Source organism: Scyliorhinus torazame, chromosome 6, assembly GCF_047496885.1.
Source record: "Scyliorhinus torazame isolate Kashiwa2021f chromosome 6, sScyTor2.1, whole genome shotgun sequence".
Lineage (NCBI taxonomy): Eukaryota > Metazoa > Chordata > Chondrichthyes > Carcharhiniformes > Scyliorhinidae > Scyliorhinus > Scyliorhinus torazame.
The window spans coordinates 119586746-119603117 of NC_092712.1; the positions used below are offsets into that span (position 1 = coordinate 119586746).

The 16372-nt window shown below is 45.6% G+C and overlaps 1 protein-coding gene across 3 annotated transcripts in view; it reads left to right on the forward strand.

Annotated features, from left to right (window-relative positions):
- Positions 1 to 12804, forward strand: part of LOC140424986 (shugoshin 1-like) — a 51533-nt gene extending 38729 nt beyond the window's left edge. For all 3 annotated transcript variants that reach the window (XM_072508730.1, XM_072508731.1, XM_072508732.1), the window contains exons 6-9: positions 4810 to 5778; positions 8309 to 8560; positions 10761 to 10947; positions 12489 to 12804. In XM_072508730.1, the coding sequence (XP_072364831.1) occupies positions 4810 to 5778; positions 8309 to 8560; positions 10761 to 10947; positions 12489 to 12639 (1559 nt within the window). In that variant the 3' untranslated portion in view covers positions 12640 to 12804. The remainder of the gene's footprint in view (positions 1 to 4809; positions 5779 to 8308; positions 8561 to 10760; positions 10948 to 12488) is intronic.
- The last annotated feature ends 3568 nt before the right edge of the window (positions 12805 to 16372 follow it).

Consider the following 16372-nt stretch of genomic DNA (forward strand, 5'->3'; position numbering starts at 1 on the left):
AAAAGTATTTTCTAACAACCTTTTACCCACCTCAACCCATAGAAAGGCAGACATTTTTAAAATGTTGTATTGCCAAGAATAATTGTTTTGTCTTGATGAAAAATGTCATCCTATTTTGGCGGGGAGGGAGGGGGTTGACGGGGGAGTCCGTGAAAAAAGGCAGTACAAGATTATAGTAATCGCCTGCCTAAATTCCTGTATTTATAAATAAATTAAATCCATGTAAATTAAAAAATATAAAGAAATATGCCAACTGTCTACTTCCTGCTCGAGCTTCCCTCCTGCTCATCGCTTCCCTTGGAAGCAGTGGGCAGGAGAGTCGGAGAGGGAAGGAGCAAATGGGAGAGGCTGCTCCAAATGGCGCTGATTGGATCATGTGCTAGGTTTACCTGGGAAATTCCACTAAAATGGCAATCTCCCGTCAAATGTGCATTCTGGCCATTATCCACGAGTTTAAAGGAGAGCGACTTAAAGGACAACTTGAAATGGGTGCTTTCTGTACTTTAACCCCCTAACCTGCTTGATGATGACTGTTTTTGTAAGTAGCGAACCAGTTTACTTCCTACGGCATGACCATGCATGGAAATTATTACTGGATCAAGGTTTTTTGATCTAATCGAGTAATGATGGGATAAATCAGGAAATCTTTTCGTGCCATATTGGTTTGGCTGTCCAGTTCACCAACCTCTTTTGGCAGCATGCATGGCATCATGATTGTTGACTATGGCATATCTGATTGTTTCTCCAGCAGTGATTATCTTGGTACCCAGCTTTTTGAATCATTCACTCTCTGTTAAAGGATGCAATGAAGGTCTGCATCCATTTGCAGGCCACTGTTCAATTTCAGTGGATTACATTTGCACACCAAAGCTGAAAATATGGGGAGGGATTCTCCACTCCCGCGTCGAAGTGCCCACGCCGTCGTGAACGGCGTCGAGGTTCACGACTGCGCGAAACGGCCCTTATCCCGACCTATTCAGGACCCGATAATAGGCTAGGATCGGGGCCGCGTCATCTACACGCGCCAGGCCTTGTCGCCGCGTAAAGGCGGCGCCGCATAACTGGCGTCACCCGCGCATGCGTGGTTGCCGTCCTCTCCAAGTCCGCCCCGCAAGAAGATGGCGGACGGATCTTGCGGGGCCGCGGAAGGAAGGAGGTCCTCCTTCAGAGAGGACGGTGGGCACCGATCGCGGGCCACCCCACATTTCAGGTAAAGCCACCAGTGCAGGATCCCCCCCCCCCCACAGGCCGCCCCCGCCCCCCCCCCCCCCCCAGCGTTCACGCACTGCTCACGACTGCAACGACCAGGTGTGGTCGGCGCCGGGGGGAACCCACCGTTTTGGCCTGGCCGCTCGGCCCATCCGGGCCTCAGAATAGCGGGGGTGCCGGAGAATCGCCATTTTCGGTGTCTCCGGCAATTCTCCGGCCTGCGGCCCGCGAAACTCGACCGGGCCGTTCCTGCCGCTTGGGAGAATCGCGGGAGGGTGTCGGACCGGCGTCCCGGCAAATTTTGGCGGCCCAGGCGATTCTCCCAACCGGCGCGGGAGTGGAGAATCTCGCCCATGACCAATTATATTCTTCTCCCATTTGCTATTGTTGCTTTTAACCATTAGGTCTGTGTTATGTTAACTTAATTTTACAGATACTAAAGATATGGCTTCCAGTTAGTTTACTGTCTCCGGTTCAATGTGATCTCTATCCTAAGACATGGCCATTAATTTTTGAAAATAATTTAATAATGTTTATTGTCACAAGTAGGCTTACATTAACACTGCAATGACATTGTGTGAAGCCCCTAGTCGACAGATTCCGGCGCCTGTACGGGTAAACGGAGGCAGAATTCAGAATGTCCAAATTACCTAACAGCGCGTCTTTTGGGACTTGTGGGAGGAACCCGGAGCACCTGGAGGAAATCCACGCAGACACTGGGAGAATGTGCAGACTCCGCACAGACAGTAACCCAAGCCGGGAATCGAACCTGGGACCCTGGCGCTGTGAAGCAACAATGCTAACCACTGTGCTACCTTTAACCAGAATTCAGTAACTACCGGCTGAGGTTATTCATGAAGGCCCTGCCTTCTCGACCCTGTCCCTCATCTGAGGTGCGGTGACCCTCGGGTTAAATCACCACCAGTCAGCTCTCTCTCTCAAAAGGGGAAAGCAGCCTATAGTCCTCTGTGACTGTGGCGGCATTTACATTTACTGTGAGAGGGCAGCACGGTGGCGCAGTTATTAGCACTGCTGCTTCACGGCGCCGAGGGCCCGGGTTCGATAATGGCCCCGGGTCACTGTCTGCGTGGAGTTTGCACATTCTTCCCCATGTCTGTATGGATCTCACCCACAATGCAAATAAGTGTACAGTAAGTGGATTGGCCATGCTAAATTGCCCCTTATTTGGGGAGAAAAAAAAATTGGGTACTTTAAATTTATATTAAAAAAATATATATATTACTGTGAAGCCAATTTCTGCAGCAAACCAAAGCAAATTCTGTGAGAGAACCTTTGGCGCAATTCTCCCATTGGGAGACTAAGTGCCGACGCCGGAGTCCGTTCCCAGCCCCCTATTCTCCCGCCCCCGGGGGGCTAGCAGCGGCGCCGCGTCATTTACGCGCGCCGGGCCATGGCACTGCGTAAAAGCGACGACGCGTAAATGACACGGCCGGCACCGTGTAAATGACATCATCCGCGTATGCGCAGGTTGACCGGCGCCAACCCGCGCATGCGCGGTTGCTGTCCTCCCCGCGGCCGCCCCGCAAGAAGATGTCGGATGGATCTTGTAGGGCAGCGGAGGAATGGAGGTCCTCCTTCAGAGAGGCCGGCCCGCCGATCGGTGGGCACCGATCGCGAGCCAAACCCCTTTTGATTCCCACCCGACAGGCCTCCCCCCCCCCCCCCCCCCCCCGTCCGTCCGTGTGGACGGCGCCGGTGGGAACCTGTCGTCTTGGGCAGGCCGCTCGGCCCATCCGGGCCGCTCGGCCCATCCGGGCCGGAGAATCGCCGCCCGTTACAAACAGCGAGCGGCGATTCTCCGAGCGGCCAGCCGTGATTCTCGCCGCGCCGGTTTGGGGAGGGTGGGCGAATCGCATGCCGAGGCGGCATGGCGGGACTCGCGCAGCACCCCAGCGCTTCTCCCACCCGGCGCGGGGGGGGGGGGGGGGGGGGAATTCCGCCCCTTGATTTTGGGTTACTCCACTTCCTCCAGCGCACGGCTAGATCTTCTATGATTATGTAGTAATTGTAGTAAAACTGTTTTTTTTGTGACAGGCGGCACACGTTTTTAAAAAGAGACACTAAATCTATAAATTTACAATAACTAATGAGAGGAAATATGGAGACCAAATCAGCAGAGCATAAGTTGGAGCAAAAAGTATGGAACAGAAGCATAGAACATGCAACCTTAACTGAGTAGGCAAAAAAAGCAACCCTGGAAGTTGTGGGTATCCATCCTAGGTTGTACAAACATTACAGTTTCATTGAAGTAAAATGGGAAGATAGAACCAATCAGAACAATCTTGCGTCCTGACAGGTCGATCTTGCTGCCACAAAAAAGATGATGGGCGCGATTCTCCACTCCCACGCCGAAGTGGCCGCGCCGTTGTGAACGCCGTCAATGTTCAAGACGGCGCGGAACGGCCCCGGTCCCGACCGATTCAGGCCCTGACAATGGGCCAGGATCGGGGCCGCGTCATCTACACGCGCTAGGCCTGTCACCTGCGTAAAAGCGGCGCCGCATAGATGACGCGGCCAGCACCGCATAACGGGCGTCATCCGCGCATGCGCGGGTTGGCCGGCGCCAACCGCGCATGCGTGGTTGCCGTCCTCTCGAAGTCCGCCCCGCAAGAAGATGGGGGACGGATCTTGCGGGGCCGCGGAAGGAAGGAGGTCCTCCTTCAGAGAGGACGGCCCGACGATCGGTGGGCACCGATCGCGGGCCACCCCACATTTCAGGTATAGCCAGGTGCAGGATCCCCCCTCGACCCCCCTCCCCCACAGGCCACCCCCCCACCCCCCCAGCGTTGACGCACCGCTCACGACTGCAACGACCAGGTGTGGACGGCGCCGGGGGGAACCCACCGTTTTGGCCTGGCCGCTCAGCCCATCCGGGCCTCAGAATAGCGGGGGTGCCGGAGAATCGCCATTTTCGATGTCTCCGGTGATTCTCCGGCCTGCGGCCCGCGAAACTCGACCGGGCCATTCCTGCCGCTTGGGAGAAACGCGGGAGGGCGCCAGACCGGCGTCCCCGGAAATTCTGGGGGCCCAGGCGATTCTCCCAACCGGCGTGGGAGTGGAGAATCGCGCCCAATATGTCTGGAAACTTTGTCCCCGGAAATTCTGGGGGCCCAGGCGATTCTCCCAACCGGCGTGGGAGTGGAGAATCGCGCCCGATATGTCTGGAAACTTAACTTTCAATTTTGCTTATTTTATTACTGTTAACATTTATTTGAATGTTCTTTTTCCCAACAGGTTTGCTTTTACATTTGTAACTTGCCTTTCTGGTGAGCAGACGTTACATCAGAGCCAGTTGCATATGCGCACTTCACCTGCACTGTGGGTGAAAGTGCATGCACAGCTGTCCCTGACGCCTTTCCTGTCGGTGGGTAGCAGGAGCATCAATGAAGTTTTAAAATGATGCAACACTCTTAACTCCTATCACTGCATCTGTGCATGTGCAGGAAGTGCTCCCCTAGTGTTGTGGCTCCATTGAAGTCAACCAACTGGCTATTCATCTGTCGTTATTCATCTGACGGGCCTTTTGATGCAGAAAACTGGTAGCCATTGATTTTTTAAAATTTGCTTATTTTCAAAAAGGGCGAAGATCTACATTTATTCAAAGTCAAGACTCTGATGCCAATCCTGTAGCTCCATTGGATGATGCATCTTTTGAGGGAATGAATGAGATGCCAAAAGGGGTTTCTGTTAGGCGACGAAGTGGGAGGAAAAGCCCCTCTTTCTGTGGTCAAATTGGTGTTTTTGATTTATTCAACGCTTATGAAAATTCATCAGAGGTGTCTTGGGAAAGTGAAAAACAAATGTTTGACATAAATATCAAAGCTCTTGAAAATGAGCCTACTTCTCCACATTCTAATCAAGGAACTGATACGGGAAGCTCCGAGCTAGAACAGGTGCAAATGACTGACAATTTGAATCCTGAGAAAGTTGAAATGAAGTTGAGGAACAATATGAGCAACATTGAAATTGCAAATTCAGAAAATACAGAGAGAATTTCAGAAAAAGAACAGGATATTCAATTGGAAGTAGAGCAGAGGGGAAGAGGGAAGGCAATGGAAATAAATAAAAGCATGCCATTAAAGAAACATTTAGAACCTGCAAGACCTAAAGCCAGATCAAAAAGTCGAGATCGATGTCAAAGCAATAGCACTGTCAAAGAAAGAAAAAAGTATCTTGACAGTAGTGATACTTACAATTTTGATTGTGGGGAAAGTACTCACCTCACACCTTTCCGGAGGAAAGATGAACCAAGTGTATGTGAGAATATAAATAATACTGAAAGCAGTATTGATTCAGAGATTACTTCAGAAGATGATTTGGAAGATAGTCTTTATGTACCACCTGTTGATAAAAGACGTAGGACATCATTGAGCTACAGTAGAGTTAAAAGTGAAGGGCCTACAGTTTTAACAACTAGACAAAGATTAAGCAGAAGAACAGTAATTATCCAAAAAGACGTGCATCACAAGAAAGGACCTGAAAGTGGTGAAGATGAGGAAATCACTCAAAATGAAACCGCATCTTTCTTGTTGAAAACATCGGAGGATGGCAAGTATATATAAATTTCTTGTTGTATCATCTGGTCACTCATTCAGTTTAGTGATTTGAAAGATGAGGTTCAATTCTCTTCTTCATTTCTCAGAAATGCTAGCTCCCTGGCGCAAAGTATATGAAAAAGGGATGGAGATTCACGAGCTATCTCCCTCCTTTTGCATTATATAACAACTTCCAGAACTTCCACGGGTTGGGAGTGCTGAGTAGCTGCATCTACAACAGGTGCAGGTGTTCAAATTAATAAAGAAATTAGATGATGTCATAACTGAAAAAAACATGCAACAAGATTTCACAATAAAAGGGGAAAACTTTTACTGACAAATGGGGGGGCCAGGAGGAGTGGGGAATGGATAAGTACTATTGAGTTGCACTAATCTTGTTGGCAATTCATTTTTAAACTAACATTTTGAACTGAGCTGTTCATGTTATACTTTTGATTTCAACCAAGGATTTTTTTTTTTACACTGGTTTGGTTCCAGAATTGATAGAAACTAATGTGTGTAACAACTTCAATTTCCTTAGTTTCCCAGTCTGGTACTTAGAATTCCAGGATCCCTGTTGCTGATATCTTAAATCAGATGATCTTTAATTTTTTGTAAATTTGGACTTTTCATTCGAGCATGGGCTCTAGTGGCATACTGCACGGTATTCCATGGAAATACTCCTGATCTTTGCCGTTTTTGGCAGATGCACACTTCCAGTTTCAAGCTGCTGCAGCCACAGACTGCCTGCTCAGACTGCTCCCAGGCTGACTACCTACACACAATTAAAACACCAGATATATCAAAGCAAAGGATCCTCCCATCTCAATCACACAAGATTTGCTTCCTCCTTGGTATGTGGTCTGGGGAAATTACAGGAACAATTCAACCACCCTCCCTCCGCAACCCAAGTTTGAACCTCAACTTCAAACCCTGTCTTGAGATGTCCCATAGACGACCACCCTGCTTGAAATATTCAGGGGGACCATTATAACTAGGTGTGAATATCCTTGCCAGTTTGACCCCATTGTGATTCCAGATCCACAGCAATTTGACTTAGCTACTTTCTGAAAAGGCATAGAAAGCCACTGGTTTGTAATGCAAGATAGTAGCTCAAGGGCAATTGGAAATGGGTACTAAATGCTAGCCCTGCCAGCGATGTCCACATCCCCTGAATTGAAAAAGTGACTTCTAGCACAGTTGGTGCTCTCTACAGTGGCAAGGAAAATAGGCTTTGCCAGGTGTACTTTGGGTCACTTGGGTACAGGTCCCCACACGTTGTTACAAAGGTATGTCATGATGTGGAGATTACAACAAACCTGGTGTTGTAAGACTTCTTACAAAGGTATGTGACATGGGAGGAAACAAAAAATGTGGAAAATGATAAGTTCCTGAATGGTGAAAATATTTAGCTTGAATAATAATGACCAACAATTCTTGCTAATGCACTTTTCAGTCAATGTCACTTTCATAACCAATAAACTAAAGATCAAAAATAAAATGCTCATTATAGGTTTATTCTCGGGAACTGGGCATCTCTGGCAAGGTATTTATTCTGATCCCTAGTTTCCCTCAGGAGTTGAAAGTGAAATACATTTGAGGAATTTAATAGGCCACTTCAGAGTAGAGTGGAAAAATGGAGTGGGAGGTCACAGGTGAACACAGGACCCAGAATTCCAACTACCAAAAGGCCCAGGCTGGGAGTAATAAACACTGAATATTTTAAAGAAAAACATTCCTTTCCCAGAAATGTTCTTGGGCGTGTTGAGGCTTTAATTTTTAAATTGAAATCCTACCTATTTGCTCACTTTTCTTCCATTGTCATCCATCTTGTCTTGTCTGTCTCCCTCTCTCCTACTTTGCAATTGGTTACAGCTCCACAAGTGGCGCGTCTGAGAGTTGCAGGGCCTACTCCAAATTCAGGGGAACTGGGGCTGGAATCTCAGATCCTCCAGCCGCATGTTTCTCAGCAACTCTCCGTTCGCTGGCAGCAGCATTCTCTACTCCCGCTGCTTGTCAATTGAAGCCACCCCACACCATCCCGAAACCCGCAGGCAGGGGTGCGCTGCCAATGGGAACAGAGAATTCCAACAGCCGGAGAATTCCGGCCCTGGCCTTTCAAGATTTCCAGACTGAGGAGATTAAAGTATATTGAGTTTTATTTCCAAAGCCGTTTTAAATTACAATCCTTAAATTACCAAGGGGGATTTGAATTTGCATTCTCTGGATTATTTGTTAAGGCCTCCTCATTACTAGTCCAGTAGCACAACCACTGTTGCTGTACTCTGTTGGTTTTTGACAACACAAGATCATGAACAATGGACTTTTTTGGGTGGCAAGTTAGTATGTAATTCACGTTAGCTGATTTGTCATTGCTTCTATATGTAATTTTTAAGTTTAGTTTTCAATTAAGAAAGAAAACTAGTTTTATTGGCATGCTTGGTGTCAAGGTATTAGACCCAATTTTTTTAAACCCAACAAAATATTTATAGAACTCTACTTTCTGGTGCGTAATATTTGAATGGATCTTATTTGCCCATTAGATAAAATCAATGTATGTGAACATTTGAAAACAATTGCAAAGGACAACCAGTTCCATATTGAGTCAGTAATTGAACCAGAAAACATTTCTGCCGTCAAACATAAAAACATGAAGAATTTTAACAATTCTGAAGAAAGCAGCTTTGGTAAATATATCAAAACATCTCTCAAGAAATGCAAGCTACTGCAGCAAGATCAAAGAGAAGAAAATGCAGGAAGCAATGCAACAATAAAGAATAATTTTAAAGCAACAGGTATGGATATTACCCTATGATACATCCTGCTGGCTCAAATAAAAATGCTGGTCTAAACATTGATGTCCACATCCCTGTGAAAGAATTTAAAAAGTGTCACGTTAGATTTGTTTTGGGGATAGTTACTTTGGTTTCAGTTTATTATTGGGGTCACTTGTTACATCACTTATGAACATCAAAATGTTTAAAATTTGAACATAACAATTGGAAATTGCCAACATGTCCATCAATATCTGACCGTGATTATGTTTCAGATATGGGCCCTTTCGTTAGTAGAGTTTTGACCTTTTGCGAGAATGGATATTATTTTTAAAATATTTTTGGGCAATATTGTGTTCTGTAAAGAAGGCTGTGTGTATGTAAATGATTTAATTAAGCTGGGGAAAGGCTAATGGAAACCATTTTTCTGCAAGAGTTGAGGGATGAAACCAGTGAAGGCGCTAAATGCATGCACTTGTAATGAAGTTCTGGCCAAGTGGTTTTATAAGTAAATAAGTAAAATTTAGAAATTTGCATTAGGAGATAGAGGGACTTGGAATATTTTCAGCTATTTAATGTCACCGGTGAGTAAATAGCTTTTCAGTTTGCAACAGTGTCATAAGTAAGCAAGGGAAGTTTATAAAATTTCCGAATGCGGGGCAGTGAGAAAGACATGAAATATTTTGGGAAAATTCAAATGAGTGCAGAGAATCGAAGATGAACGGGAAAACGATATGTAAGTTGGGATTTTGGGCTAATTGGTGTTAGCCGTGTGAGGAAGACCTTGAACAGCTCTGGGCTGGAAGAAGGTGACGTTTGAATCAGCCATCCAGTCAAGCTAGAAATGTCTTGGGCTGCAAGAAGTAGTCTTGTTCTGAAAGGCCTTCGATTTCCACAGAATGGAAGAGTGTTTCAGAGGTTGTGTGGTATACCTTCATTACCACAGCAGCAATTCTGACTTGGATAATATTGCTGTATTGTTGTAGTTTTGTTTTTTAATTTTAAAGTTACCAATTATTTGTTTTCCAATTAAGGGGCAATTTAGTGTGACCAATTCACCTATCTCTTTTGGGTTGTGGGGGTGAGACCCATGCAGACACTGGGAGAGTGTGCAAACTCCACACGACAGTGACCCGGGACCGGGATCGAAACCGGGTCCTCGGCGCCATGAGGCAGCAGTGCTAACCACTGAGCCACCGTGTTGCCCTGGATAAACAGTTAAAGTTAAACATCTGTGAGGGAGTGTTGCCTGGAAAATGTTTACTTGTGGGTCTGACCAAATGTGGAGTCTTTTGGAGAGAAATGTTTTGTAGGACTATGTTTAGTTGTGTAACTATAACCTTGTGTGCTCAAGTTTTCTTGTTGAATCTTTTACTTTTTCAAATTCCCAAAGTGTTACTGGACTTCTTGCTGCTGAGATCAGTACATTTTATTCCCGTTTTCAGTATACAAAGATAAAGGTATGGCCTGTAAGCCACGTTTCTCTCAGGATTTGTTCAGCAATTAACATTTGCAGTGGTTGTAATGTCTTTCAAGTGCTAACATTTCTGGAATTCCGTCACTTCCAATTTCCAGTATTTACAGTTTTCTTCCAATCTTGAACCTTTTAAAGTTTATTTTGTGTACGTTGTTTTATGTAGAAGTGTAAACAGTTCAGTCTTTAATGTGAATGTGTTGTACATAAATGAGGTTATCCAAAGAAAAGTAAGTGTTATTTTAAAATTTGGAGCAAATCATGTTGGCGGATCAAATTATTTTAACATCATGTAGTTCTCATTGGTATATATGATTCACAAATATTGAATTATATATTAATGAAATGGAGTATAGTGTTAATAAAAATATTGTAATGTAGATTATTTAATTCGTCGATTATGATTTAAAAAAAAAAAAAATTAGTACCCAATTATTTTTTTCCAATTAAGGGGCAATTTAGCGTGGCCAATTCCCTTAACCTGCACATCTTTGGGTTGTGGGAGTGAAACCCACGCAGACATGGCGAGAATGTGCAAACTCCACATGGGCCGGGATTCGAACCTGGGTCCTCAGCGCCGTAGGCAGCAGTGCTAACTACTGTGCATCGTGCCACCCCAATTATGATTTTTATAAATGTCCATTCGGAAGGTGTGCGGAGTCAGCAGGCATAGCAACCAATTGACTTAAGGTTCTGTAACTTGTATTTCACACTTGCATCACCTAATTTTTCCTATTATTGAAACAGGGAAGAAGTTTGGACCTCGCCACAGCCTGAGTGATGTGACCAATTATTCAAAATTACCCACTAAAAACAAGGAAAAGAAGATGTCCTGTCCTGCTTTGTCAGAAAGAATGAACAAGATTTCTCCAATAGCTGTTAGTAAACGCAGATGCACCATGGCTATAAATTACAAGGAACCCAGTCTCAGCATGTAAGTTGGATTTGTTCATAGAGAGGTTAGGAGATCATTATGCCTGTGTCAGTCCAAAGTCTTCATTAGGAATTTTCTCCTTAATTTCCCATTTTGCTGTCCTTTCCCCATATACTTCTATCTACTTCCTTTTCAGAAACTTAACCCATTCCATTATACTAATACTGTAACAATGACATGTGATAAAGTAGATGAACTTCTAATAATTCTGTTTTACCCCTTTATTCCTCCAGTGATAATTTAATGCCTTTTTAAACTGATTCAGCAACTTATGGAATCATGTTTTCACACTCTATCCTCTTTAACTTCTCCAAGAAAAAGCCTCTATTTTTAAGCTTTCGTCATAATTATAAATTCCTTTCTATCAACCCTTCCTTGTATGGTCGGCTCCATTTATTTTTATAGACTGGGGTATTCAGAAGATATGGCGTGAGGACACAAGTGCTGTCCAAGATAAATCTGATCTCTAATTTCCTAATTTTCAGCACTAGTTGGTAAATTGGAATACCTCAAGGAAGACCCAAGATATGGCACAAGGGTTCTTTCACTTAATTATTATCCATGCGTCTCTTCTGAATACCCCAGTATCCATGCCTCTCATTAGCTTCACTGTTGTTGACTTGACGATTCCAGCTCCTGGTTGACATCCCATCTTTCTCACTACTTAATCTTAAACTCATCCCAAACCTTACTGCCTGTATCCAAACTTGCACCTTGGTCTCATTCTGTCATCGTCGCTGTGCTTGCTGACTTACATTGGCTTCAGTTGAGCAGTGTCTTGATTTTCAAATTCTCATGCTTGTTTTCCAACCCCACCTTGGTCTTTCCATTTCCTACCTATCTCTGTAATCTCCTCAGCCCTACAACCCTCCAATAATCTGCATTCCTCCAATTCTGGCCTCGTATGTAGGCGTGTTTATCCTTGCACCACCATTGGCAGCCATACCTTCAGTTACTGAGGCACTGAACACTGGAATTCACTCAAAAATCATTGAATGGTGGAGTGGGCTTGAAAGGCTGAATGGTCTACTCCTATTTCTTACTCACTCCTTTTTAAGATGGCCCTTAAAACCTACCTCTTCGCCAAGTTTGTAAAGGTTTTTTAATGTTACCTAATGTCAAATGCTATTTGATAAAACCCCTATGAATTGCCTTGGAGCATTGCAGTAGTGATAAATATTGTTAAGCATAGCTGATAGGTTGAATAAATTCACTTCTCTTGTTTGTGCTGGGAAATTGTACACTTGTCCATCCATTTTTTGCCTCAATATATTCTTTTAATCCCAACTTTAAAAGACCCCTGCTTTCTAAATCGGATATTACAAGATTGCTATATTGATCCATATTTGTGATGGTGTAATGGTTTGTGTGTTACATCACTGCATCTCTATAATCTGGTGTTATTCAAAACTAGTTAATAGAAAATAATACTTCAAGCAGCAGCTAGCAATAAGAAACCAGGTAAAGAAATTCACTTTTCAAAAAAGGAAGGCTATTTATCTGATTTAAATGTTAATTAAACATTTTAATCTACTTGACAGGAAATTGCGGAGAGGAGACAAATACACCGACACACAATTTTTGCGTTCACCGATATTCAAACCGACAAAGAACAATGCCTCTCTGTGTAAGCCTGGGAAAAAGACATCTCCACTTAGTAGATATAATGAGGCATTTGTTGGCTGCCGATGATCTTTTACGAAATATGAACTGTATTGAGACTGTGATAATTTAAGATTGATCACTTGCTGTATGGTTAATTTTAGTTTGTAATTTCAAACCTGTTTCATGGGTGTTGTTTTCAGCTATGTATTTTAGATGCCGAAGAAAATCTAATAAATACCACCTTAGAATTTTTTCCACAAGTCGTAGATCCTTCGATCCTCTGATTGAGAATTTAATTTTCTCTAGTTTCAGGAATTCAGCCAGGTCAGAGCTGCTCTGGGTGGTGCTGCTAGGTGATCAGAGAGGTGGAGGCCAGGGTGTCCGCTCCTTTCTCTGAAGAGCTCTGGGTACTCTTAACACTCCGAAGACCGGCACAAATGGGCAGGCCTCCTCTCCCCACACCCCAGGACCCTTGACAAAGCCTCAAAAATGCTGTCCAGAACTCATTGAATCTGGGGCAGGGCCAGAACATGTGGGTGGAGTTGGCTGGGCCCCCCTGACACCGCTCGCACTTGTCCTCCACCTCTGGGAAGAATCTGCTCATCTATATCTTGGTTAGGTGTGCTCTGCATCACCTTGAGTTGTATTAGGCCCTGACCTTTTTTACAAGGAGTGAGGTGGTGGCCAGGGCCCAGAGAGAGGTCCCGTACAGTAGGTCTCTATTTGGACCCAGTCTGCCTTCGGCCCTCTCAATCAGCCCCCCTTTCTCTCTGCATTTGCTCCCCAGTGATAGACTAAAAGGTTGGCGTGCCAGTGCCACCCCCCACTGCCCAAGACAATGGCCATGATTAGACATTCAACCAGGTGATTCAGGGATGAAGATTGGGAGCGATCTAAATATGAAGAGGAACCTGGGCAGTACATTCATTTTTATCATCTGCACCTTTCCCGCTAGCAAGAGCTGGAGTGAGTCTCCTCTTTCTAGGTCCCTCTTCACCTCCTCCACCATGCTGGACAGGTTCCACTTGTGGAGCCTCGTCCAGTTGTGAGCTATCTGTATCCCCAGGTACCTGACCTTGGGTTTGGCTCCTTTTAAACGGCAGTTCCTTCAGCTCTGCTCCTCCCCTTTGAGGATTACTGGGGAAATTTCGCTCCTCCCCAGGTTGAGTTTGTAACCTAAGAAGTCACCGAACTCTCTAAGGAGTCGCTATCTTTCCCATCTGCCAAGGGGTGCGACACGTAGAGGAGCAGGTCATCCACATAGAGTGAAACTCTATGCTTCCTGCCCCCTCTCCGAATGCCAATCCACCACTCCGCCAATCTAAGAACGATGACCAGTGGCTCAATTGTCAGTGCAAAACAGGAGCAGGGTGCTCATTCCCCTAAGGAGCCAAACTTGCTCGGAGCTGGTGGTGTTCTGCACGGTCGCCATGGGAGTGCTCTACAGGAGTTTCGCCCAAGTGGTGAACCCTGATCTAAACCCAAACAGTTCTAGCACCTCCATGAGGTATCTCCATTCTGCTCAATCAAAGGCTTCTCCATGTCCAGGGAGACGACCGCTTCTGGTAGGCACTTCGTCAGGACTTTAGAGGCAGTATTTAAAAGAGAGATGGGTCTGTACGATCCACACTCTGGTTCTTTTGTCTTTTTTGGGGAATAGTGAGATCGAGGCCTGTGCCTGTGTGGGCAGCACGACTTCCTTCGACAGTGAATCATTGAACATCTCCCGCAAGTGTGGGGCCAGTGCTGTTATGAATTTTTTGTAAAAGTCCACCGGGAACCCAGCTGGTCTCCCCCCTGACTGCATGGAATTAATGCATTTCATGATTTCATCGAGCCCTCACGGTGCTTTCAGTCCCTGTTTCTTGTCTTCCTCCACACTGGTAGATCCAGTCCATCGAGGAACTGTTTCATCCCCGAGTACCCCTCTGGGGACTCGGGAGGTGTACAGGCCTCAGTAAAAGTTTGCAACGGCCTTGTTAACCTCATTCAGGGCCGCAACCATCCTACTGTTTCTGTCCCTGATTTGCATTATTACTTCTGTGGCAGCCTGCTTCCTTAGTTGGTGCGGCAGCATGCGGCTGGCCTTGTCCATATGTTCGTAAAAGGCCTCCCGGTGACTGGCAGAGTTACTGAACTGCTCTTCCCGTGGAAAGCAGATCAAATTCCAACTGCAGCCTTTCCTCTCTGCCAGCATTTCCAGTTGGGGTCGTGTAGTACCCCGATCCACCTTTGGTATGGAGTAGATCAACCGCCCTTTCCTCCTTGTCCCTAAGGGCCCTATAAGCTATGATAAAGAACAAAGAAATGTACAGCACAGGAACAGGCCCTTCGGCCCTCCAAGCCTGTGCCGACCATGCTGCCCGACTAAACTACAATCTTCTGCACTTCCTGGGTCCGTATCCCTCTATTCCCATCCTATTCATGTATTTGTCAAGATGCCCCTTAAATGTCACTATCGTCCCTGCTTCCACCACCTCCTCCGGTAGCGAGTTCCAGGCACCCACTACCCTCTGCGTAAAAAAACTTGCCTCGTACATCTACTCTAAACCTTGCCCCTCTCACCTTAAACCTATGCCCCCTAGTAATTGACCCCTCTACCCCGGGGGAAAACCTCTGACTATCCACTCTGTCTATGCCCCTCATAATTTTGTAGACCTCTATCAGGTCGCCCCTCAACCTCCTTCGTTCCAGTGAGAACAAACCGAGTTTATTCAACCGCTCCTCATAGCTAATGCCCTTCATACCAGGCAACATTCTGGTAAATCTCTTCTGCACCCTCTCTAAAGCCTCCACATCCTTGTGGTAGTGTGGCAACCAGAATTGAACACTATACTCCAAGTGTGGCCGAACTAAGCTTCTATACAGCTGCAACATGACTTGCCAATTCTTATACTCAATGCCCCGGCCAATGAAGGCAAGCATGCCGTATGCCTTCTTGACTACCTTCTCCACCTGTGTTGCCCCTTTCAATGACCTGTGGACCTGTACTCCTAGATCTCTTTGACTTTCAATACTCTTGAGGGTTCTACCATTCACTGTATATTCCCTACCTGCATTAGACCTTCCAAAATGCATTACCTCACATTTGTCCGGATTAAACTCCATCTGCCATCTCTCCGCCCAAGTCTCCAAACAATCTAAATCCTGCTGTATCCTCTGACAATCCTCATCGTTATCCGCAATTCCACCAACCTTTGTGTCGTCTGCAAACTTACTAATCAGACCAGTTACATTTTCCTCCAAATCATTTATATATACTACAAACAGCAAAGGTCCCAGCACTGATCCCTGTGGAACACCACTGGTCACAGCCCTCCAATTAGAAAAGCATCCTTCCATTGCTACTCTCTGCCTTCTATGACCTAGCCAGTTCTGTATCCACCTTGCCAGCTCACCCCTGATCACGTGTGACTTCACCTTTTGTAGTAGTCTACCATGAGGGACCTTGTCAAAGGCCTTACTGAAGTCCATATAGACAACATCCACTGCCCTACCTGCATCAGTCATCTTTGTGACCTCCTCGAAAAACTCTATCAAGTTAGTGAGACACGACCTCCCCGTCACAAAACCATGCTGCCTCTCACTAATACGTCCATTTGCTTCCAAATGGGAGTAGATCCTGTCTCGAAGAATTCTCTCCAGTAATTTCCCTACCACTGACGTAAGGCTCACCGGCCTGTAGTTCCCTGGATTATCCTTGCTACCCTTCTTAAACAGAGGAACAACATTGGCTATTCTCCAGTCCTCCGGGACATCAGCTGAAGATAGCGAGGATCCAAAGATTTCTGTCAAGGCCTCAGCAATTTCCTCTCTAGCC